This window comes from Boleophthalmus pectinirostris, unplaced genomic scaffold (genome assembly GCF_026225935.1).
Source record: "Boleophthalmus pectinirostris isolate CB_2022bp ecotype Guang Dong unplaced genomic scaffold, ASM2622593v1 HiC_scaffold_19, whole genome shotgun sequence".
Classification (NCBI taxonomy): domain Eukaryota; kingdom Metazoa; phylum Chordata; class Actinopteri; order Gobiiformes; family Gobiidae; genus Boleophthalmus; species Boleophthalmus pectinirostris.
The window spans coordinates 18878860-18903314 of record NW_026571140.1 but is presented as its reverse complement, the minus strand read 5'-3'; the positions used below and the strand labels follow the sequence as shown (position 1 = coordinate 18903314).

Here is a 24455-nt window from a genome sequence, read left to right as displayed (position 1 = left end):
AAAAGTCTCAGTGGAGATGGCAGCCCTGCGTCAAGAGACAAACAGAGCAAAACTCTAGCAGTGTTCATTACCTGTCATTGATCAGTGATTCAGATGCAGCATTGCCTCCACCCCAGCTCCATACCAGTTCCATGTTTGTGAAATTAATATCCAGGTAGAACCGTAAAGCCAGCACAGCATTTTACTTCATAAGACTTTGATTTTAACATCAGTTTTCTGATGAGTAAAAAACTGTTTTGGCTATGCAGCACACGTTACTCTGAGTCATTATAAGATTTTAAACTGCAAAGGAGTCTCTAGTTTTGTTAATGCAGGTTTACAAAATATAGGGTCAGATCAATTTTAATTGATTTAAAGGTGTGTGTAACTTTTGTGGTGGACAGTCTGTCAACTGCTTTTCTCTAGGGAGATTGTTATGGAATGTCCCACAATATGGCATTATATAATAGTCAAATACAGTTTTTTTTATTGTTCATAAGTACATTGCAAAACACGCATTCTCACTTTGAGCTGTGTCGCTTCTCCCCAGATCTGACCTGGTTGTCTCCATTAAGATAATTTAATGCCACACTATGGAAAAGTCTAGGGCAAAGCAATAACATCTCCATGCAGTTAAGCAGTTGTCAGACCCTCCAACTGAAAAGTCACATAAACAAACCCTGAGCCATGAACACTGAACATTGATAATCTAACATGAATTAACATAATATATAAGAATAAGGCTAAAAAAGTGTTTTTTTTTGTTTAGCTTTTTTTTTTTTGGCATATCCCACACTGTAATAAAAAGCAACAGTAATTCAAACTGAACTTGAAGATGCCAGACATATTCAGTGTCTGAGAGAGTGACCTTACCTGACCTAACCTGTGCATTTCACATTCTAACAATGGAAGACACCTTTAGGGGGTATAAAACACGCCATTTCAACTCTCACTTTTCTCTCCTTGCCCCCCATTGAAACCTGATGTCAATTTATCTCAAAGCTTTTATTCATTGACCGTGCGCACTTACAAGAAATGATGGCAAAAGGTCTCATTTGCTCTTACTAAATGGATAATGATAAGATATATTCTGACCATGACAGTGTGGAGCTTAAGTGAATATATAGGAGCGAATTAAATCAATATTTCACAACACAGCTGCAGGAGGCTGGGGAAGGGGCTTTTATGTGGCACTAATTGCACCTATAGGGCCAATCTTTAAAAATGTAATCTGTTATCTCATTGTGATTCATCGGATGTCCTGGGTTAGATGACCGCGCTCGTCCATTTTATTCTACATTCCACTACATTTTCTTTATTCCCTTCATGCCGCCCTTTGAATATTTATTCTCTTCTCATTTGTAACTCAGACTAGTTGAGGCCGTAGCCTTCTACTCTCAAAGACATACATTCAAATTAGTAACACATGCATAACAAACAACCACTTAAAATGGGATCACTTTCAATCCCTTGTGTAAATAAATGCATGAATAAAAAGTATAAGTTTTGCTATGCATTCTTGTATACTCTCTATTGCATAACTGGCAAGTTTATAGACTTAATACAAAGTGAAAAGCCACAAGAGGGGGATTGTGTGTGCTTCCCATACACCCACTCGCGTGGCATTACAGCTATAATAAAACAATATAACTCAGACTGGATAAATATAAGTCTTGAATGAACACATGTATCGATAAGCAGAGGTTTAAGTGCCCCTGACTCTAAGGCTAGTTAATGGAATGCACAGCCTGCTTTATTAAATAAGATATGCTGCACTGAGCATAAATGTATTAATCAATCGCAAAACAGGCACACAAATATTAGAATAATTGATCTGGCATGATTCAGCAGGAGAGGTCCCAACGGATATTGTCGAGCACTAACTGCTCTACTGAAGGTCACGGAGTACTACTGAAGACACAAATGTCCTCTCTTTGACTTTATTTTGCCTAGCTGCAGAACATTACTTAAAGCTCATTCTATTATCTCTTTCCCTCTCAGTATGATGCAACTTCAAGGCAGTGACAAATCAAAAAGCAATAGAACACTCACAGACTTAGGGGCACAAACCTTATGCTAATGGAGAGTAAAAGTCCTGCACATAAAGAATCACTCTGCTTGAGGTTCCCAATGTGAAGCTTTTAAAAAGATGGGATTCCCTTGTAATAATTATAAATGTGATGGTCCTGCATAGAGAAGAAATATCAACAAGCCCACAGATAAATTAATCAAATTGTGTCTCATTTTCTGACAAAAGACATGCCAACTCCACTGAGCTGTTATCACTCCAGCACTGCAGTGACAAAGGAATTTCAATATCTGTCAAATGAAAATTGATGGAGTGCCTCTAAATGTCAGCACTGCATATGAAAACAAATACAAAATGTCTGTGTTTGAGCAGAGACACATTCAACCTTCCCCAAAAAATCCACTGCCTTCTGCCCTCACAGCCTCCTTTGATGCTTATATTACTTCAAACTTCTAAAAATAGCCCCAAGCCTTTATACTGCGCTGGCACTAGTCTGGTAATACTGCAACATGGGCAGCAGCATCTCGGGAGCAAAACACTGTGGAAATGGTTGAGAGACGATTGGGGTATATTTAGGAGTGCAATTGGTCTCCCTGGGGTCCAATAGTGTCACTGCTCTGGTTTCATCAGCAGAGCCTGAAAACCTACACAACAACTATTACTGCATCTGTGTGACCCAGGTCAGAGGGCTAAAAAAGTCATCACAAATATATCACAGTGTGTTCCTCCAGGTTAACACTGTGAGTGGATTGGACGGACAGTGACACCCATTTTGCAGGGGAAGACTTTTAGATTATTTGAGGAAGAAGAGCAAGTGACAAGGTGAGAAAAGCCAATACACTGTATACTACAACAAAATAAATTACCAAACCTAAAGGTCCTATATGATGCAAAATTGACTCTTGTGAGCTTTACATGTTATAATGTTGTTACCTCCTCAAAAACATACCTGGATAACTATTTTGTTTCATTCACACATGTTTAGGTAATCCTTTTCTATAAGTCTGTATACAGCTCCACAGCTCAAAATGCTCTGTTCCACCATGTAATGCCATGTAGTGGTAGTTTTTAAGTTTCCCAGAATTGTCAATCTCTACTTTAGTTCGGTAGAGATTAGCAATTACAGGGCTTATATCATCCAAATGATTAGTTTGAGTTTTTTGACTGTTTTTTTTTTTTTTTTTTTTGTTTTGCTGGGAAATAACAATAACAAATTTTAAAGTGTGATATCTTTCTAAAGTAAATATAGACGATAAACAATATTACCATACTACCATAGCAGAATTATAACCCAAAAAGTATTCTTAATGTACAGTATTGTTAAAAATACTTAAATAAAACAATAACTGCACTGAATAAATAGCAGAATGTAACACTTGCATATTTAGTTTGTATCCGTAATGAGTCACAAAAGATCTACAACTCAAATCTCAAAATGCAAAGACAAAGTACCCGTACAATTGATATTGACCCCCAAAACGTATTCTTCCATCTGTTATGTATTATAGTATTTATCGTGACAGGACTACCCTTAATTGAATACGATAGATAAGACCATCCACCAGCCCCAAATAATGTACAAAAGTGTGTCACAAGGTTAAACACCAAACTCCTAAAGATTATTTTTGTACAAACATTGTAACAATCTGCCAACTTGTGTAGATAATTTAGTACTACAACCTGCAACAGTATAGTTTACAATAGTACTGTCCAAGTGCAGTTTTCTTTTACTGGAAAAGGCCTTGGTCGTGAAGACTGCCTTCCTCCCTAAACACTTGAAGTCCACCATCTTTTTACTATTGTTTCTTCTGCTGCATAGTGAAAAAGTTATACACACACACTGACTACAGCAGTTTATCTCCTTCCCACTCAAGCTGCCAGACTATATAGAGGGGGTTGTGATGGTAGCTGCGAGTCAGCATAAAATAAAACTACCTTTGGGACCAGCAGTTAGGCACTACAGTGTAAGTGTCAATATTAGTTAACCAAAGCCAATAAGGAACCTGTGCGACAATTATGCAAATGAATCTGCAATCTAAATCTGTGTTGTTTAGTGAGAAGCAATGTAATGGATGCACTTATTCAAATGAAACACAATTGGATAGGGTTATTTATTTTGTTATATTCACAGTTTAAGTTAAATTGGCATTGTGGTACATTAAGGAAAGGTGAAAATCACAGGGTGTCTGTAATGATTGGTTTGATGCAATAGGTGACATATGGCTCATAATTTGGTCAGATTTGGCAGATAATTGTTTTGTAGGTGAAGAGAGGAACAGAGCCAGCAGAGGAGGAGCAGTTAAGACTTGTACTGTATTCAGTAACTTAAAATGTTACATGGCTACAATTTCATATAATTTCAATTAAATGTTTTATATATATATAGTTTTTTTCCACCCCTGCTATATGTAAAATATAGTGTAGAGTTTGCAGCTTTTCGTAGTTCTTTAGTATTCTAGTGTACTATGGCATATATGCAGTAATAGATTTGTCACATCAGCCAGTGACCGTGTGATTCCTGAAATCAAAATGTCAAGACTTCTCATTTTCCTGACTGTCTACAGAATTAATGTGGCTGGGCCTCATTACAGCCAAGCTTACCCACAGCCTCCAGAGAGAGCAACATCGCCAGAGCATAGCAGCATGCAATTGAAATAACAGGTTAAAAAGTCTGACATGTGGCCTGCCTGTATACACAGTTTTTGACAGCAGAATGGTTTAAATTGTACTCACCTTTCTCCGAGCTGGGTTTAGCTTTTCAGTAGGGTCATTGCTGGAGAAAAGGGAGAAACAAATTATTCTCAGAAAACATACAAGTAATGTAGAACAATTATATTTTATTTTGTTCTCCTGCAGTTGTGAGTTCAAGTCATGTCTACATTGACTTTCAAGTCTCTCAAGTCTATTGTCTCAAAGGGAAGCATTAACAGTCTTTGCAGTTGCTATCTGCTCTTCCCTCCTTCCTCACCCCTCCCGTTCTCCTCTGCTTCGTCTCCGTGCCAGAACCTTGCCATGGCTAACAGGAAGCAGAGGGCACAGTGCTTTATTTAATTAGTCACAGCAGCTGAGTGCTCATGTGGAACCAAACTGTTGAGGCAGATTGGGCTAGCAAGATGGATAGACACTCTCCCACCGGGTCTTGGCTATGCTGTCAGAGGAGCCCAGATTACATGACAGGGAGGGGGCACAGGGGGCGGACGGTAGAGGATGTAAATGGCATCTGTACAGGAGGACTCATCCCAAATAGCCCTGTCTCTCCACAAAAGCACTTGCTAACTTGTGTCTAAACTGCCAACCAGTGTGCCAGTCTGCTGTTGTGATGCACAGTACACCAAGGCTTGACTGCTATTATTAGCCCTGACAACACTCATTATTCCAAATGATTTAGGGAAGTGCTATTTATTTCTATGGCTTCTGACAATGATCAGGTGGCCTTTCCCTCACGGGCTAACAGATAACCTCCAAGTACTCCATGTGCCACGCATCCTTGATGAGTGATAAAAGGGAGAGATGAGGCTGCAGCTGTCAATGTTTTTAACTTTTTATCAACTGCAAAAATATGGATATTTCTGCAAAATAGAACTGGATTTCTGGATAATAAGTAAGTCATTTTTTTCAAGTATTATTATCATTTTATGACCACTTAACTATGGTCATAATGAGTCTATTTACCCCCTAGCCAGCATGAAACAGATAATCATTATGACAGGCCAGCAAAACCCATCCAAGCTTTTTTCAGTTTTAGGAACGGTAGCTTAGGGGTCTTATATTACGCAAAAGTGACTCTTGTGAGCTTTAAGTTATAATGCTGTTACCTTCTCAAAAACAAACCTAAAGTTGTGTTTTGTTTCATTCACACATGTTTGACTAACCCATTATTATTAGTCTGTCTACATCTCCAAAACTCAAAACGCTCTTTTACATCTTGTGATGTCATGTTTACAACATAGTTCATAGTGCTCAACTCAGCTACATTTTAACTTTTGTTTAATAGAGATTTACAATTCGAGGGATAAAATCATCCAACTGCTTCTAGTGTATGGAATTTAAAAAGAACTTCCTGTATTACAACATGACATCACAAGGTGGAACAAAGGTGTTTAATATGTGTGAATGAAAAAATACACAACCCCAGATATGTTTGTGATGAGGAAACAAGATTAACATAGATTTAAAAAAAACACTGCATAGTATGGACCCGTTAACAGTTGACATATTGGGGTACCATTTGTTGCCTTTGGGCACCACAAGTATTCCTTAAAACCATTTGATAGATACCAACCACAGCAGACTCACAAAACACATTTGGACATACCCTGACCTAAACATTTCAGCTTGTTCAATCCTTATTTATTTTCTGGGCCTCAAATACATAATTTGCTTACTAATAGGCCACCTTAAAACTATCAGTGTTCTTTACAATGGTCATAATGTGTTGATGTATACTGACTGAAATAAGGTGCAGACATAAATTATAACAAATTAATTTATCATCAACTTGCCAAATGGTGCTGAGGCAAACCAGTGCAAGAGTGCATCACTTGAATAATGTGTGCATTACTATGGAGCAGTGGTGTGTTTAGGGAGCACTCTTAATTAGCACTCTTGAAGTTATCCAGTGACCCACATCGAATAACGACGGCAACATGAATGTTCTATTTACATATCTTGAGTCAGTAATGTGTGACCGTTGGGAGGGCCCAGTGGTTGAGGAAGTGCCAGTGCGAGGAGAAAGCGCCTGGGGCTGTTTTTCAAGAGCCTCTCAAATCAAACTGTAGCTGTGCCGAATGGCTTATAGTGACCTGCAAGTAGTCACAAGCAAAGGAAGATGTGGATTCTTATGAATATTTAATGTTTAGTGTTACAATGACTGGGCCAATGTATGTTTTGCACTTTTTTAATTCTAGAGTTGTCACATCTTAACACACTGAAGTTTGTTTTTTTCTTTTTTAAGGCAAAACTTTCTAATTTATCCAGGCTTAGGGCCATTACATACATGCTACCTCTCAAGATCAGCATTCAAGATTATTTCATCTGTTCCCAAGGAAATTTGTAGTAGACAGACAGGCTGCCATACATAAAAAATACACACAAGATGGACATAAAACCTGATACGGACACACTACTGTAAAATATGTCCTTCATACCATCATTTTACCCTTTGGCCTGGATTCTAGAGATTCATAGGGAGGTTTTCATATTTTTACATTCATCATTACACCTAGTGTAATGTGTAGAGTATTTAATTACATTTAATAGTTGACATGAACTACAATCAAATATTCAAACAGCTAGGAGACAGGAAGTCCAGGAAGATTTCACTCAAGCTGTAAGACACACACAAAAAAGGGAAGATCAGCACTGCCAGACTGCAGTGCTGACATACTAATAGCATTGCAGGTGATGGAGATAAAATGCTATACTTTAAAAGCAAGTTATGGATTAAATGAATACAATAGTGCCTGGATATAGACAAAGATACATAGATCATTTCAATCCTGACAGTTGATGGAGATTGAGTGCTTTAGTGATCAAGATGCACTATGTGTAAACAAATGCATTAGTCAAAACAAACCAGGTTAGAGCTGAAGACATTTGAAATTGTCTTATAAAAAATCATGTAGAAGAATTGACAAGTTAATCTTCTGAGAGGTCTGATCTGAGATTGAGCTAATGTAAAATTGAATGTATATATGCTTTAATGATGTGTGTTATGCTCTGCGTAGTTCCACTCTGCCCGAGAATGTGTACACGGATGTCCCTTTGCCATCCTGTGTGTACTTAGTGAATTTGAGTGCATGTTAAGAGCCCTTCCCTCCAAGCACTCCCTGAATCGGAGCTTGACTGTTTGTTAAACATTATTTGCTGCTGCTGTAAAGGTAACAAAGGGCTCCTACCCCAGTGGAAATGAATGAGCCCGGGTTCCTAGTTATCACTGGTTATTGTTCCAATCAGGCCGTGCTTTGAAAGGGGAGGCGCACTCTCCTTTGGACAGCTCATTAAGATAACGCACAAACGTGGCTTGCCTTGCCATCATCCTGGGTTTATTAAACTGGGGCTCATTTCAACTCTATTGTCTCACGTAGGAACCTCTGCCTTTGTCAGCGCAATTGGAGCCAGATGGCAAAACAAAGCTGCGCTGTCTGAAGTGCTTACAGGGGGATCTCGGAAGGCAGAACCATTAGCTTGACTTCAGCCCACTGCCCACTATGTCCACCTGGATCAGCCAGGTGCACGGACAATGACAGGAGACAGGGCCAGACAGGCAGAGGGGTGATTGGGAGTCGCAGTCTAATCAGGAGAATGCAGGGATGTACGGATATCTGTAAATGGTTATCCAATCTGTGAGTTTTCACATGTTACTTGGATAGTTTTTAGCCCATACCATACTCCTGACCACTCCTGAGAACTGTCTATGGTAAAAAAAAAGTAAATTCATGGCCTCCCTTCACTTAGTTGAAAACTGAATTAGCTTTTTAATCAAAAGGTATCAACCTCGGCGTTCACACAAACAAAAAAATATAAAACAGCAAAATGAAAAGACTAGACACAGTTTGAGGTGATCTGGCAGGTGATCTGGCAGGACTGGTAAGAACTATTCTATTAATAAGACTGGACCAATGGGGTCATGGTCCTGGCATGTATCCCAGCAAGTGGACCCAATTATCCAATAAATAAGTTTGCAGCCTTATTAGAGAATTTTGAGAAGTATATTGGGTGAATATTTGCACTTCCAAGCACATCTGCTATTGGCCTTAAAGCTCCAGCTCTGTGTGTAAACTGCATTGTGAATTGCAAGTAGAACTACAGAATATACACATTGAGAAGGGCCACAGTTTAGTAGTCAATAAGGAGAACAATTCAGATGTATGAATTAAGACACATTTGGCCCTTGGCAATAACTGAACATATAATTATTATATAATTATACAATTTTGGGTAAAATTATCTAAATTGGCTATTCATATCAGCCGCAAAAATACTGGCAGAGCTAATTGGGCATCAGCTACACTGGTTTCTGAAAAAAAACAAAAACTATTGCACGTGTCATGAAAAAACAAGAACATTTTGGTCAGTCTCTAAACCTTATGACAAACACTTATTTACAGCAACCCAAATTCTTCTCTCTCAGTTTTAACACAGAAGGAAATACATAATCGATATAGCTCAGTAAGCAAGAGTAGTCAAGTGCAGGGGATAGCAGGAGAAAAATTTTGTAAAACTTGTAACACTTGCTCCAGTTAAATTTATAGACAAGATAGATTTCAGTGTTATGGCTGCAGCTTTGGGGGCAGTGCATAATGTAAAACAGCTTGTTGGCATCACTGAATTAGTGCGTGGCTGCTTCTCTCGCTTTGCCTCAAACGATGGCACGCACAGAGGAGAGTTATCCCGTCGTTTTGTTGTGCTGAATGGCTCCGGAGCCTGGAGGTGGTCTCATTTCTGGTGAGCGCATATGCTCTATCAGTGCTCAGTCACACACATTCCCATAGTGCCACCTGGAATTCTACGAAACAAACTCCAGGCGTTCTTTTAATTTGCATGTCTGAGAACAATTATATGGTGCTATGTATGTAAGCTATCTACAGACACTTCCTTTGCATAGACAGTCTACATGTAACTGAGATATATATATATATATATATATATATATATATATATATATATATATATATATATATATATATATATATATATATATATATATATGAATAAGAGAATAACCATGGTTGTATTTTTCTTTCTTTTTTTCACACATATTCTTATTTACTATTTGAAGATAGACGATAGTGGTGGTAGAATATAGTCTATTCTCTTTCTACTGATAGGGTCATTTTGCATATACATACAGCAACACAAAGACACTGTCACGTGTGCAGCATGCCCATATAAACAAAGTCTTACGCTTAGACCGGCCTAACTGACCTGTCTTTGACTCCTCCTCTTCAAGCTCCTTGGCCTCTTCTGCTGTGGAGAAAACATAAGAATCATTATCAGGCTGACTACCACACATAAGACAATACACACTATTGCCACACTATTGTCATTTCATCGCCTGCCTATGGAGAGATGATCCTTCACAGCTCAGAGGACAAGTTGTAATGAGAGAGACTGTATGACGACCGAACCAGGACAATAATACACACACACTCACACACGCAGACACTCATATAATGACATATCCAGCCAGCCTCCATTCTCACAAAGACAGTAATCACATTAGGCTTTAGCTGGTGGCTTTCTGAAAACCCACTGTCAACAGAGTTCGAGAGGCACTGCACTGATGGCTGTCACACTTACACATGCACACCAAGGCTAAAAATAGCTCAGGGTGAGAATGTCTGAGAAGCCCATATTAATTCTTCATTTCATTTGCCTTTTTTCTGTACAATTGAGTTTGATGTCATCTAGTTAGTAACAAGCAGAGGCTCAGATTGAACTGATAACAGCAGAAAATCTTGTGTCAAAACAGTTCATTTATGTGCAATCCAGTGTTTGCAAGATATTTTTTCTTGACATTGACAGAAAGAAAATAATCCTCTGGGGAAATTAACCAGAAATTCCTATTATTACTGCAGAAGTACGTGCAGAGTTTTCCAGATTCAAACGGGCTAGATGTGCAGAAAGATGTGGTGCATTCAATTCTGTTATGTCACTTATATGTCTGTAAGGAACATGTAACGTAAGAAATACAATACTTTTGTTGTGAGTCTGTGCCAGTCTAAGATTATTTATATCTTATATACAGTATATATATATATATATATATATATATATATATATATATATATATATATATATATATATATATATATATATTTTTTTATTTTTTTTTTTTTTTTTCAATAAATAAAGAATAATAAAAAAAAGATCAGTGTTCTTTACCATATGGGCATTGGACAGGGTAGTATTCTGGGTTAGAAAAAGAACAAAAGATATGTTTGGAATACAGTATAATGATTTTCAAGTTCAATCAAAAGGGCATTTTAAACACAAATAATTTTAAAACTGTCGCTGTTGTATTTATGTTTGTCCTGACTAGTGGAGCCCCGAGCGCTATTTAAGCACCTTACTTTTTTACATTTTGTCTATATGTGTGATATTTCTATGTAATGCCATGTCTGATTTCATTGCAACACAGCTCTATCCATAGGTACAAATAAAGTAACATTAAAACTGAAACCTTGATTTATACCTCAACTACAATACACTGTTTACAGTTTAATTATCAACATCTAAGGCATGTGTATTTTCATTCCTTCAGGGTTAGTATATACTAACCACAAACCATGAAAAGATAAACATTTTCAAATGACCCATTACTGTTAGAGTCATCCACAATCCCATCTGTGCGGTCACATTAAATTCCTTTGGTGGCAAAGTGTAGCTCATTTGAAAGCACCTTTAAGTCAGGGTGAGAAAGAGGGCATGCACTGTACAGTAAGCTAGAACTGCTTTCCTTGTACATTAGAGTGTTACCGTTCTTTTATCCCCACTGGCGGCTTCCCAGTAGTAAAGGGGCGAGGGAGGTGGAGGCGGGTTAAGGGTGAACAGAACATAAAAGACCAAGGAGCAAAGGAACAGTGGGATGTGTTAACCGCAGCTGGGGGAGTGTAAATTGTATCTCATCCTACTGGCACACCAGAGAGGCGTTCAGTTATTATTATGAACATGAAAACATGAACATAATGTTGCTGAGTTATTTTTTTCCTACAAATTACAAATAATAAATATTTTAATAGTAATAAAGCAATCAGATGGGGCAGTAGACCTGTTCAAAAAAAGGGCTTTGATGGTAAGCTATGTGCTACAGTGACAGATTCTGGATCTATGGCTCCTCAAATTATACAGTTCCACCATTGTATTATACATAATTAATTTGGCTCAAATAGTCAAAATGCTGTTAACTACAAGTACCAATATTCAGCTTGAATACAAAAGGGGAATTGTGTTAAACCAACCCATTTCATTGGCAAAACTGCTAAAAGGAAGATGTATAATACCTTGGAGTGAACAATACAGAGCTCCATATATATTAATCTAGTTGTGACTACACATTTTGTCATCATAAACTTTAATTTGAGGCGAGTTGGGCTTTCACTATGAAACCTATCGACTCAGCTAGACAGTGGTAGTATATAATAAGGGGAAACCATGTAGGTTAAATACTAACAGCAAAGTAATAGATCTCCTTTGGGGGATTTCTGCCTCAGATACTGCTTCGCTCATGAATTTTTCCCTCACCCAGGGGAGTGCTGTCCCATGGTCCGCTGGTAGATCTTCAATAGCTAGGCTGATTAAAACAGATTGTGAGAAGGTAAAATGAGCCTTAGATGGGTTAGGATATGCACAGTCACTATTATTATGCACAGTTGTCACAAAGGGAGAGGACATTCCTGGTTTTCCCTTGCACTGCCTCATTTTGAATTAAACTGGCTGTACCCAGCACAGGTATGCTGTAATACATCTAGATATTTTGGTATTAAATTGAGACCAATGCGTGCTGTCTGCATCTAATTATAAAGTGTTTTAGCATCCAAGAATCAAGAAGTCTCTGTTAGCATGCTAGTTAAGGCTCTGAAAAGCACTTTTCACAATTAGGATGCTATAAGAGCGAAGGTGAGGAATAAGTTGGACCATTAGAAACCTTTTAAAATTAACTAGTTCTGTGTTTTTTTTCTTCACAAACAGTAAGACAGTAAAAAAAGTTACAATGCCTTATAGATTTGCATTAAAGCTGCATTACTACACTATATACCCTGTTACAATGCACATCTGGTTGCCCCACATACATTATGACAGGTAAGAAAAATTATTCTTCTCCACTTTTCTTGACTCCTTCACGCCTATCACCCATATGTAGTGAAGGGAGAATCAACTTCAATTTGGCCATACTCAGAAACACTATTAAAAGATAAGACAAGTACAATTAGTTTCCCTTCATTGCTATTTGTCCCTCCTCCCAGTTTGAGGATGCATGTAAGTAGTTCTATTTTAAGCCCATTCACATCTGTATTCAATTTGTATCATTTATATCTTTAAGAGCTTGGTGAATAGGCCTGAGCTCCTCCTTCTTGTATTCAAGCTTGAAAAACAGTAGAGGAAAGATTATGTGCAGAGGGGAGTAGAATACCGGTTAACATTTCAATGCATGGAACGATGGTTGACCATATAATCAATCTACGCTGAGAGCGAGGAATTGCAATGCAGCGCCTTGTTCGGTCTACTAAAAGAAAAGGTCCCTATGAGCCCTTTGCCCGTGGGAGGAGCAGCATTATATTTCTATCTTTCCATTTCATTTGATTTCATATGTTCCATGGAGCTATTTACTCTATCCACTGAGTCTGTGTCACTTCCATATTTATTTTTAAACCTCTGGGCTCTGGTGCAGACACTGGATGACCTTTCTTTAAATGTCTTCCCCACTCTGAGCAGATCTCATTACAACAGAACTGGTGGCTTTGCACTATCTATCTCATTTGAAAACTTTCTCTCTCTTTCTCTCCGATTTTTGCACTTGCGGCTGTCCTTGGTCATTTCGCAGTGCTAATTACTGATGTTGGAGTTATGATGTTTCTCCAACGGAAGGAATATGCATCCCACCATCAGAGATCTGACTGGAAAATCTCTAGGCAGGAATTATCAATGTGTTTTCTCTTGTATGTAAACATTTAATCACTTTTTTCTTACATGGCCTAGATTAAATAGATTAAATGAAATGCACTATAAAGTAGGGGTAGAGAAATCATTTTGTTGAAATGTGAGAGGTCTCCCCCTATTTTTTTATGTACTAAGCCAGAACATATTCATTGCAATAAATAGAATTTAGAATAATTATTCTATGACAGGAGAATTTGTTTACTTGCTTTATTTGTTTCAGCTATTTCATGTGGCCTTCGTCACAAGCCTCATGTGATGGCTAGAGAATTAACCTTTACCAAACTTTGCAATATATTGTTGCTCTGATTCATTTTAGTATACTTTTGAGCCTTGTCTTTACCTCATCTTAATGTCTATCTTACTCATTTCTATTCATAGAATTTAATCAGTTGATCAAGTTGATCAATGACGTTTAACTTAATTTCAATTAATTATAATTGTAATTATGGGCAATAGGGTTCAAAGATTAAAATCTCACTTCTGCAATAATGATGGCAGGACCCAGTGGTGCCTTTTGAACTTGCCTGCTAAAAAATACACAACTCAGTGCTGTAGTCACTTTTGGCTGACCTTCTCTCCTGGCTTCTTCGCAGCTCTCTTTGATCTTACGGCGGCAAACAGCAGCCAGGGCGATGAGCAGCACTAGCAGACACACGGCCAGGCCCACAGTCACCCACAGAGCCACCGGAGGGAACGCCGAGCTCTGACCTGAAGCAAAGGGCAAACACACAGAGCACCATCATTATTCAATTCTGTGACATATGACAGCACCACACCATCAGTGTGCTATGGATCTTCATGAAATTTATCTTAACCCATACTTACATAAAACCTATTGCTTTACACATTTTGGGTGTATATAATGAATAATTTTCAGTTTGCACGTCAAGAGTATTTTTACACTTCAGTTCATTAGCTACAGCTACAGCCTTCATAAAAATGATCCTGTGGTGAAAATGTAGACAAAACTAAAATCAAAGAACAAATGAGCAAGAACACAGAGTTGTTAGTTATGTTGGATTAAGAGACACAAATCTTTCAATTGGGTCCAGATGGCAGATAGTTAACCAGTTGCACCAGGCTACAGTTGTTTCACTCAAACGCAATTGGCAAAACAAGAGGATGTTGGCACTATGACGACCACACTCCTTGCCTTCTGCTATGCACATAGCATTGCTAGACTATAGCTTGATAATATTTACAAAAATTACAAATTTCTTTACTATTAATTAAGGGATTTAAAGCATATCTTAATTTACACATTTTTATTGTACTGATACTACACCTTAAAGACAAAACCTCACATCAAACAAAGTGACAGCATCTTGGCAAGCAGCAATCAGATGAGCTGAAATAAAAACTGCTCAGCAGGACAAAAGATCTCAGAAACAGTGCCAAATTTCCCTGGAGTATTCAAAGAGAACAGAGGGAGGAGAAGGGAAAACAACCATGCTACTAAAAAGCTGTGAGCCTGGCTCTAACACAAACAGGCCTCCTTGTAAGAGCGCACGCTCTGGGCACATAATAATGAAAAGGCTGAAAAATGACTGGCATTTGAAAAAGGAAATGATGAAGCATTTGTAAGGACTTGGCATCGGTCAAAATAAGAATACTGCCTGGGACAGAATGGTGGGTAAAGAAAAAACATGCATCTGCTTTAAAATGGTTAATACTCACATGGCTCACAAGTCCATCTGCTAGAGAGAAACAACAAAGCTCAAAGACAAAGACCAGAAGAAGACAGTAATGAAGCCAGCAGAAATCGACAGGGGAGAACTGCCCAGTTTTTCTGCTAAATACTCAGAATCTATTTATAGAGACACTCAGAGTATTATTATCTTTAGAGGGGCAAAGTCCTGCTGGTGCCGAGAGAAAGGATCAAGTCTGGAAAGTCAATCTTGTCATTTTGATGAAGCTATGTGTGTCTCTCTGGGCGAGTCATGACTGATGATTCTGTTGCTCAGAGTCCACTAAGCCCTTTACTCTGTTATATTTAAAGAATGGCCATGTGAAAGACAAAAGCATACACACTAAAATAAGCATTATATCAGACTACCAAATAGACACATTCTCTTTGGACTGAGTGAAGATGACGTAATATTCTGCCTTTATTGTCTTATTTCTCATCCCCTCACTATCCTCACATTTTCCTCTATGTGCCCCCTGCCTTGCGGCACACTGATAAAGACAAATGCCATAGTTGGCTATCATTGCTGCACTGGGGCCCACAGGCTGCACAGCCATATTTTTCTCTTTCTCTTGTTTGATGATGTGATTTTGTTTTCTTCAGAAATAGATTTGTCTCTAATGGCTCTGTTTACCTATCCCCCTCCCCCCAGCCTCTTGGGCACATGGACGATGGATACTGTGGGATGCAGTGTAGCTCAGGATCAGACTTCAGGACTTCAAACAGCACATTTTAGATAGACATAGGGATAGATGTTCATTTCATAGTCACAATCCCAAATTCATGTCAGATAAGAATGACCACATACACACAGTGTTGTCTATGTATAGAGTGCTAGGACAGTTGATGACAGGCTGTTTCATCAATGTAATTTTAGGCCAACAGAAGTCAGTGCTGCCTGGTACATTTTTTGTATAGGACTAGTGTAGAGTCAAAAAAAGACATGAAATGGGTACAGGGAACAAGTATGATAAATGCTATGTCCATGTAGTACCTGTAATGGTGGGCACATCCCAACTGAGAAATGAGGCACCTTCAGCCTCTGGAAAACACCATAACAAACTCACTCAGGGCTAGCTTAGCTACTGTTTGGCTTTTGTGGCTGTGACTGCCAAGATTTAGAGATTTCTTTCAAGCCCAAATGTTTTCTCTCCAGCACCTTTGAGGAATAAAGTGCTCTGAAGACTTTCTTGCCTGTCATCTTGGATGTGCAATGTGAAGACAGAGAAGATCAAAGCTGCCTTCCCTGCACCTGTCAGGGAGTTTTACCTGCCTGGAAAAAGCCCAGCCTCTTAAGCTGTGACCAAAGGAGAATAATGTCCCCTGACAGGAGGATGACTTCAGGCTAAGGAGAGCCTCAAGGCTCATTCCAGCAAGCTGCAGAGAAGAGGAGGTAGAGAGGAAGAGTCAATTAGGTTTTCCTTTCATTGTCGGGATGAATAACATAGCCTTATCTTGTCTGTGCAAACAAAGAAAAGAGACCTGTGTAGCTGTTAGTTGATCACAGAAGAATGAGCTGGACTAGCAGCTAGCCCAGGGGTTGAGCAGCAGCCAGGCCAAGCCCTGCTAGAGGGCTGTACAGAGAAAGTCAAGCTACTTGTAAACTGCCACAGACAGAGCTCTCTAACCCACTCCCATGGCAGATATAAAGGCATACAGTCAGAGAATATTGTAGACAGGCCTAAAACAGTAAAGTCAGGTATAAAAGTCAGTGAGACATAACAAGAGAGCACACTTAAATCATATTCAGTCAGCACGACTTAGATGATTGATGCACACTGCCTCTGCAGCTCCAACCGGCACACCGGCAATTTAAACTTCTTTAGGTTTCTGTGTGGCACAGCTTATTACTGAGGAGAGGACTGGCAGAAACAATAACAACAGGGCTAATGGAAAGAAGATGGTCTCTGTGTCAGAGGACACGGATTAGCCAGAATGAAAACATGAGCATGAATATTAGAACTGCATTGAACCAATGACTTTGGATTTGTTTCAGTTTCACTTTCAATTACCAGCTTTTATTATCAAGCTAAATATGTCCATCAAATCCTCCACAGTTTCCTCTTGAGCCCCAGTTGGCTGAGCTGTAGTTCACACATATGTAGACTCAAAAATGCCTGTACACGGCTCTGCTATCAGTAGATTCACTTGAACATCTTGTCTCTGAGGTAAATGGTTATAGCTTTTTGTCCTGTCAGCATTTTGCTCTGAGCCTTTGTACATATATTTTTGCCTTCAACTAACTTTTTTTCACACCAAGGTGCTACAACCTGCACCCATTTACTTAGGCAGTTTGTTTGACATTATTGCCCTTCCCTTGATGAGATTGGCTCATGAGAGCAAGATGAGCAGACGTGCACATTAAAACAGAGTAATGGCGTCACATTTACAGAAATAAAGTTTGTAACAGCCCTGTTTTTTCCCAACAGGAGAACTATAAAAGCCATCTGGCTCTGAAGACAATAAGGATGAAGTAAGTGAATGAATGACCTTTACTCACACAAAATTATATGTGAATGACCAAACAATACAAAGGGAAAAAAATTTACTACAGCTTTTGGTGGTTTAGGACTACTAGGCTGTATTTACAACCCGAAGTAGGAATAGAAATTTATACAAACATACGGTCAGAGAAGGAATGCCTGGAATGGGTGAGTAAGTATCAGTCAATACAAAACCTATATCATACTCATAGACATGTCAAGATTGTGGCTGACCTCTCTCATGTTTGCCCTGCTGCTCTATGGACTCACAGTGCATACTTTTAACAGTGAATGCTTTTATTAGACAGACACAGATATCACAGCATGGTATGAACTGATATTATGCTTATTAGAGCAATATGAATAGGTTGGATGTTTTAAGCCTGTTTGTGGCAGAGCACTGTAAGAATGATCGTCATATTTATTTTGGAATACTGGAAACGTTTCTGCTTAAATCATCATGCCCAAACATGGATTTTGGCAGAAAACATATTTTATGGCCCTAAGATGGAATTTGGACTTTTTCCATTTCCAAGACTGAAAATGTGAAAACACAATTCTTATCATTCCTTCTTACACACTCTGGGATGCTTAACACATACAAGTTAAATTGTGATATATTAAAAATATGGCTGTCCCTAGAGAGGTATGTATTTGGAATATAAAATATCTTAACATAGCCATATCAAATGATTTGGCTCATTGTTACTGGTCACCATCATTAAGGCATTTGGAGAGTGAATTCAGCTAAAACACTCCAAGGTCCAAGATGTAATGTCCAAGTAGGACATAATCAACCCTGTATAGAGTTGCTCTGAATGCAGCGAATGCATAAATCCTGTTAAGGCACCCGGACCACAGTGACACAGTGAAACCTCCAGATGCTGATAGCCTGTGAGAGCAGAGAGAAGTGTCCCCAAACTGAGGAACTATAGTAGTCTCAGCAGTCATTTGTAATGGTAAAAAATATTAATAATGGTACATTTGGTACACATAATGTACATTTGAAAGTTGCACAGTTATAATCCAAGTGAGGATCACAGCTGGAATATTTTAACATGTAATACATTATCAGTTTATTCTGAACACAAAGGAAATGGGCAACAATAGCCTCTTGACTGGCCAGCCCACTTGATCACAATGAGATGGGCCTCTGAAGCTGACTGGGCTTCAATTAAAAACTCTTCTGATGTCTGCAAACAGAGACTGTATCATTTCTGTACATCTCTTCTGTACATGCTCACTGACATTAAAATGTGGGAGGCAGAGTGTACTATTGATTTATTTGTATTCTTTTTTGGATGGAGTGGATCCATTTTTCATCACCTTTGCAAATGCAGGCAGAGCCTAATCATAGAAATCAGTTTACTATACTCTGTTGTCTAAGATCTTAATTGGATTTACAACATGAGCTGCCAGTGAGATGTTGAGAATGTAATGTGTAGGACAGAATTACTAGTGACAGCTATCAGTAGCAAAGAGAGTATCTGTCCTGTTGATAATGCCAAGTAAAAGGCCCCGGAGTGGAGCGACAAGGACAAAGTGCTATTAAGGTGCTGTTTAGGGCAAACGCCATGCATTTGTTCTGCCAAGAAAGCTTAAACTTGATTTAGCCATTTAAGCTATTTAGAGGGTCTTTCAGCAAAGGAAGAAAAGAAAAACAACCTTTGCAGTGACATGTCCAGTCCAACATGAACTTAAATGGTCAGAGTATGACAAATGTAGTCCAACTGTATACCAAACTCTGTTTTGGTGACACATTGCAGGTGAATAGGGAAAATGTAGAAATCTCACTATGAAACTTCCTCTGTATACTTATAGAAATGCAAGAAAAATGTGTGTAAATGTGTGTCTGTATGTGCATGAGTGTATTATATAGACTCTTCAATTTGTAAACATTGTGCAGTTTTCTCAGGGGTGGGGCTAAAATGGAGGCAAAAGAGGAGCTGTATGCGAACAAGTGAAACTAGCACTTTTTAGGAGGGATTTTTTGTTTTTTAAACATGGAGGATGCGGACGAAATGACAGGTTCAGTTGAATTCGATCTCAAAACTGTTGGTCTGCACAATCACTGACTCTGTGGGGGCGTTATAGCTACTTTGTTAAATGTCAATGGAGGCAGGTTGGCAGACTCATACGCCACAAGGGAGTGGCATAGAGACCCGACGAAGCTGTGGACGATCCAGTCACCAAGTGTTTAGCCGAGTAAAAAGACAGGCACAACTCAATGGATGCTTAACAACTATAACTATATATAAACATAACTTCCCTAAAAATTGTCAAACAAAACTTTTTGGTTAAGTCTCTCTTTTAGTCTAATAAATGTAAACATTTTGAAATATGGCTACTGGTATGAATTTGTGTAATTACAGTAGAATAAATATATGTAGGCATACATTACAAGTGTAATGTACAGGTGAAATGGAAACATCCTCTTGCATTTTTAACTTATCAAATTTCTGTATTGTTCAAATAATCATCAAATTGACAATAGAATGACAACAGTTAGGGCAGCAAAGTTTGGGGAAAAAAGGGTACTGTAATTCTGGTTACATTTGTATGTGCGCACAGTATTATGCTCAGTTTATTTAACACACTTTGGTCCTTCCATGAGCTCATGGATGTCTTCTTCTTCTTGACCATGAAGCTCCTCAGCTGTGTGGTAAAAAAGAAGATGAGTATCAAAATTCACAAAAAACTGGAATATTTTCAAGAAAATTTTTATATATGTTACCCATGCATTCAAAAGCCATGCATTCTAAAAAGCAAGACTTTTGATCCACAAGGAAAATGACACAGTAGTTCAGAAATAAAAGTATTAAAATAGTTGTATCAAATAATACACAAATACAGATGTATATATGAACTTTTAAAATATAGTAAAATATAAAATGAACATAGGCATTTGGGTAAGGAAATACAGTACAAAAATATAGATTGTAAATTTGACAATAACAAAAGGTTATCTATTACATAGTTGTACAAAAAAGGCATTAGAAGGGACTCTGCAAACAACTTACATCTCCACTTTTGGACCTACTAGACCCTCCTGCTGCTCACAGAAAACACAGAGAAGACAAGCTCTGGTCTTTCAACATCCAGGAAGCTTCTCTTGTAAATTAGCTGGATGAATTTAGCAAAAACAAACATTTACAATAGTTTAGTGAAAAACAAATAATGACGGTGTGGAGTGGACACTACAGCAGAGCACATCCTTCTGGTGTAGTTTTGGTACCTTCATTAGAAATAGTTTAACCATGTTGGCTTGTTACTTGAATTATTATTGACTTTTGGGTGGTTTGGGATTTTTTTCAAGACAAATTTTATGTAATCTTTCCGAGACTAGCTAACTATAATTGTTGAGAAATTTAAAATAGCTGTACGAAGGATGGTACTCATAACATAGTGTTGTTTACCAACTTAACTTAACGCTTGCTAGTGCACTAAAGGTTAGCAATATTTTGCTTAATATGCAAAAACTCTCTGATATGTACAAAATAAAACCAGCACACAGTACATATAAAGGTATTTTTTTTACCTGATATGAAGCATCTTTTGCAAATGCGAGCACTGTTTTGTCTTTGAATCCAACACAACGAACAGAGGGGCAATCAGAATTGTCTTTGTTTTTTCTGTGAAGGAATGTTTGCGGGTAATTATGCGGTAAGACTTTTAGCTTTGCACCACACGTGCAGTTCCACTTGTTCTGACACCAAAAAACACAGAAAGCAAACATTAAATCTGAAAAACATCACACATTTACAGGGCCTGCTAATGAGTCTAAGTCCCCCTAGTGCCTCCGAGAGCTGCGATGTCACTGTAACTTAGGCTGTGAAGCAGTCTCTCCCTCTCCCTCTGTCTCTCTCTTTGCACACATAAAATATACAAACAGATTTACAGAGGGGATTTTGGGGGATCTTAACCAGATATAGAAATTTTGCGTAAATACTATTTATAAATAGATATTAACAAATATGTCTGTAGGTTTCATCATAAAAATATTGTAAAATAGGCACATGATTGGAAAGTTTAGTTTATGTAGGTGGTACTTAAAAGGGTGATCTTTATGTTCCAACACAAGAAAAAAGCATTTTGAGAAAATGGGCTTTGAATTTACAATGTCTCATAAATCTATTGATGCAAGTTGATTAAATTTAGGTGCAGATTGGAGACTGTTGTTTCCAAATGAAAACTTATATGTTGAAAGAGCGAACTTAGCAAAAACAAAACAAAAAGAAAAAAGGTTTGTAGTGTCATACATTACTTACTGAAAGTTCAACATTGCATCATAGCCATCTGAAGTGGGATGAAAAATTACCCATAAAAACATGAAAAATCATTCTTAAAATACTGACTTGAATAATGAGGCCAGAAAGACAGCCAGATACATGATTGGGTTTTAACTTATTTTTGTGTCAGGTAATCTACATAATATTCAGTGGCAGCATGTCTTTCATAGTCCAGAGCAAAACCCAGAATAAATCAGGTGCTGAAGAGCTATTGTATGCTTAGCTTATAACAAAGCAGTGGGACTTCTCTACCAGTCATTAAAGGGCTGTCCAGACCTCTTCAAAGCTCAGTTCTTTAGTATGCTTCTCCTGCTGCAGTTTTACTTGGAGAATACATAATGACGGATTTTTAAAAGACATGTCTCTATGTCTTTGCCTTGGGCTCTCATTATAAAACAGCATTTCTCATTTTCCTTTGCTGTCGTCTTTGGTAGTTGTTTCTCAAAGCATTTGGACTAAAGTTGCAAGTGTAAACTCAGGAGCAGGTCGACCCAATTCTGCACATCTGAAGTCCAACCATACTCTCAGTGATCACTGCATATTCCTCTTCCCTACAAAGGTGTGGTTTAGGTGAGTTTAAAAACAAAGTACAATTTGAGAAGTGTAGAGTGCTTCTGCTATGTCTTGCTCTAACAAATGTATATACGTTTAGAACAGAACAGTACATAAGATCAGTGCATATGGCTCAAGTTAAAGGGCCCACATTACTCTATTTTTTAATTTATGTTATAATGTTGTTTCCTCATCAGAAACATATATGGAATTGTGTCTTTTTCATTCTCACATGTTTAACACACAAACCCTGCAAATTTAAGATGAGTTCTCTTCTAAAACTAAAAACACCCCACCTTACACTATGCCTTCACTAGAATAATTTGTATAATTTCAGATGTGGAATTGCCAATCTCAGAACAAAAGGTGACAGAAGCTACTAACCTGAAAACTGCCGCTTCATGACACCACAAGCTGGAACATTTTGAGCTTTGGAGATGCAGACAGACATATAACACAGGATTACTCAAACATGTGTGAAAGAGACAAACGACAACTCCAGGTATGTTTTTGATGAGGTAACAGCATTATAACATGCATTAAAGCTCTTAATATAAGACCTTTATACAATGTAAAACAGCTGATCAGAAATCATTTAGGTATTGACACCGCACAGTTCATTCAACAATTTGTAATAAACAGACTTTGCAAATCAGAAAGCATGGCATAATTTATTGCTAAGCAGATTCCTAAATTTAACAATAATGCACATTTAAGCTTTACTGCAGCTATTTTCTGAGAGCAAAGAGCTAACAGAAGAACGTGCAAGGCAGTCTCTCAGAAAAATATGAATCAAAATGACTGCTAACTGCTCTTTTTATGGCTTAGGGTTATTATTATTCCTCTCATTCCAATAATTTTAATCATGTTATTTTTGTCAAATAAAAAGTTAAGTCATAAATCTTTCAGTGGATTCCTGTCAAACCAATTGCCGCAATGCTTTATGAATTTAGTAGATTCATAAAGCAAATGGTTCCATGATCATTTCAGCTGCTTTTCAATTGCACTCAGTAAAGTGTAGACTGCCTCTTCCAGAATGGTGGAGAAGGTGAATAGAGGGGACCAGCTGATGATGTACATATGTCTGCACATGCAACACTAGTGCCTATAAGGAGAACAATGTTGTTTTGTCCTCTTTCTTCCTCTATTCATTTAACTTTTATCATTTTACAATGTATACACCATCTTTGCAGCTTTCTACTCCATTGCACAGATGAAATGAAAAATTTGAAACTTGGGAAACATTTTAACTTGACTTTTAACCATTCAAAAGCTATAATATCAAATTATTAATGGTTATTATGGGAACAGTGGTAATTTGGATAGCAGGTCAGTCTTCAGCCCTCCAGCAATTTTTGCATATTGTTATGAATTTCACTACTCAGAAGCACATTAGCAGTTACTGGACGTGTGAACAAAACAAGGTAATATGATAAGACACAATTGTTTTGTTAAATTCAAAACAGGTTTCAGGATAATACACTGAAAAAACGGTCCGAGAGGGGTTGCTCAAATTACAAAAACAAATTTGACAACAATAACATCACTTTTTTATGTTTCTCTGTCAAGCATGTTTAAATCTTACAAAGGTCGCTTGATTGTGGCTGATGTTAGACCTGCATGTTTTAATCAGGTTGAGGAAGCATGACTTTTTTATAATTTCTGGTGAGGCTCCTCCCTCTGGAATTCTCCTCCCCAAAACTTTTGGAGGGAAAATTCAAATGTAACAGGACACAGGACAGTTCCAGAGGAGAGCAGAGGACACACAGTGTGGA

At 38.0% G+C, this 24455-nt stretch overlaps 1 protein-coding gene across 2 annotated transcripts in view; it reads right to left on the bottom strand.

The window, feature by feature from the left end:
* The window catches only part of cd276 (CD276 molecule), a 58082-nt gene that overhangs the window by 11807 nt on the left and 21820 nt on the right, over positions 1 to 24455 (bottom strand). The window contains exons 5-7 of one of the 2 annotated variants that reach the window (XM_020941469.2): positions 14240 to 14377; positions 9935 to 9976; positions 4742 to 4781 (exon numbers count right to left, since the gene is read on the bottom strand). In XM_020941469.2, coding sequence (XP_020797128.1) covers positions 4759 to 4781; positions 9935 to 9976; positions 14240 to 14377 — 203 coding nt within the window. In that variant the 3' untranslated portion in view covers positions 4742 to 4758. The remainder of the gene's footprint in view (positions 1 to 4741; positions 4782 to 9934; positions 9977 to 14239; positions 14378 to 24455) is intronic. The other variant, XM_020941470.2, reaches the window with a different exon arrangement.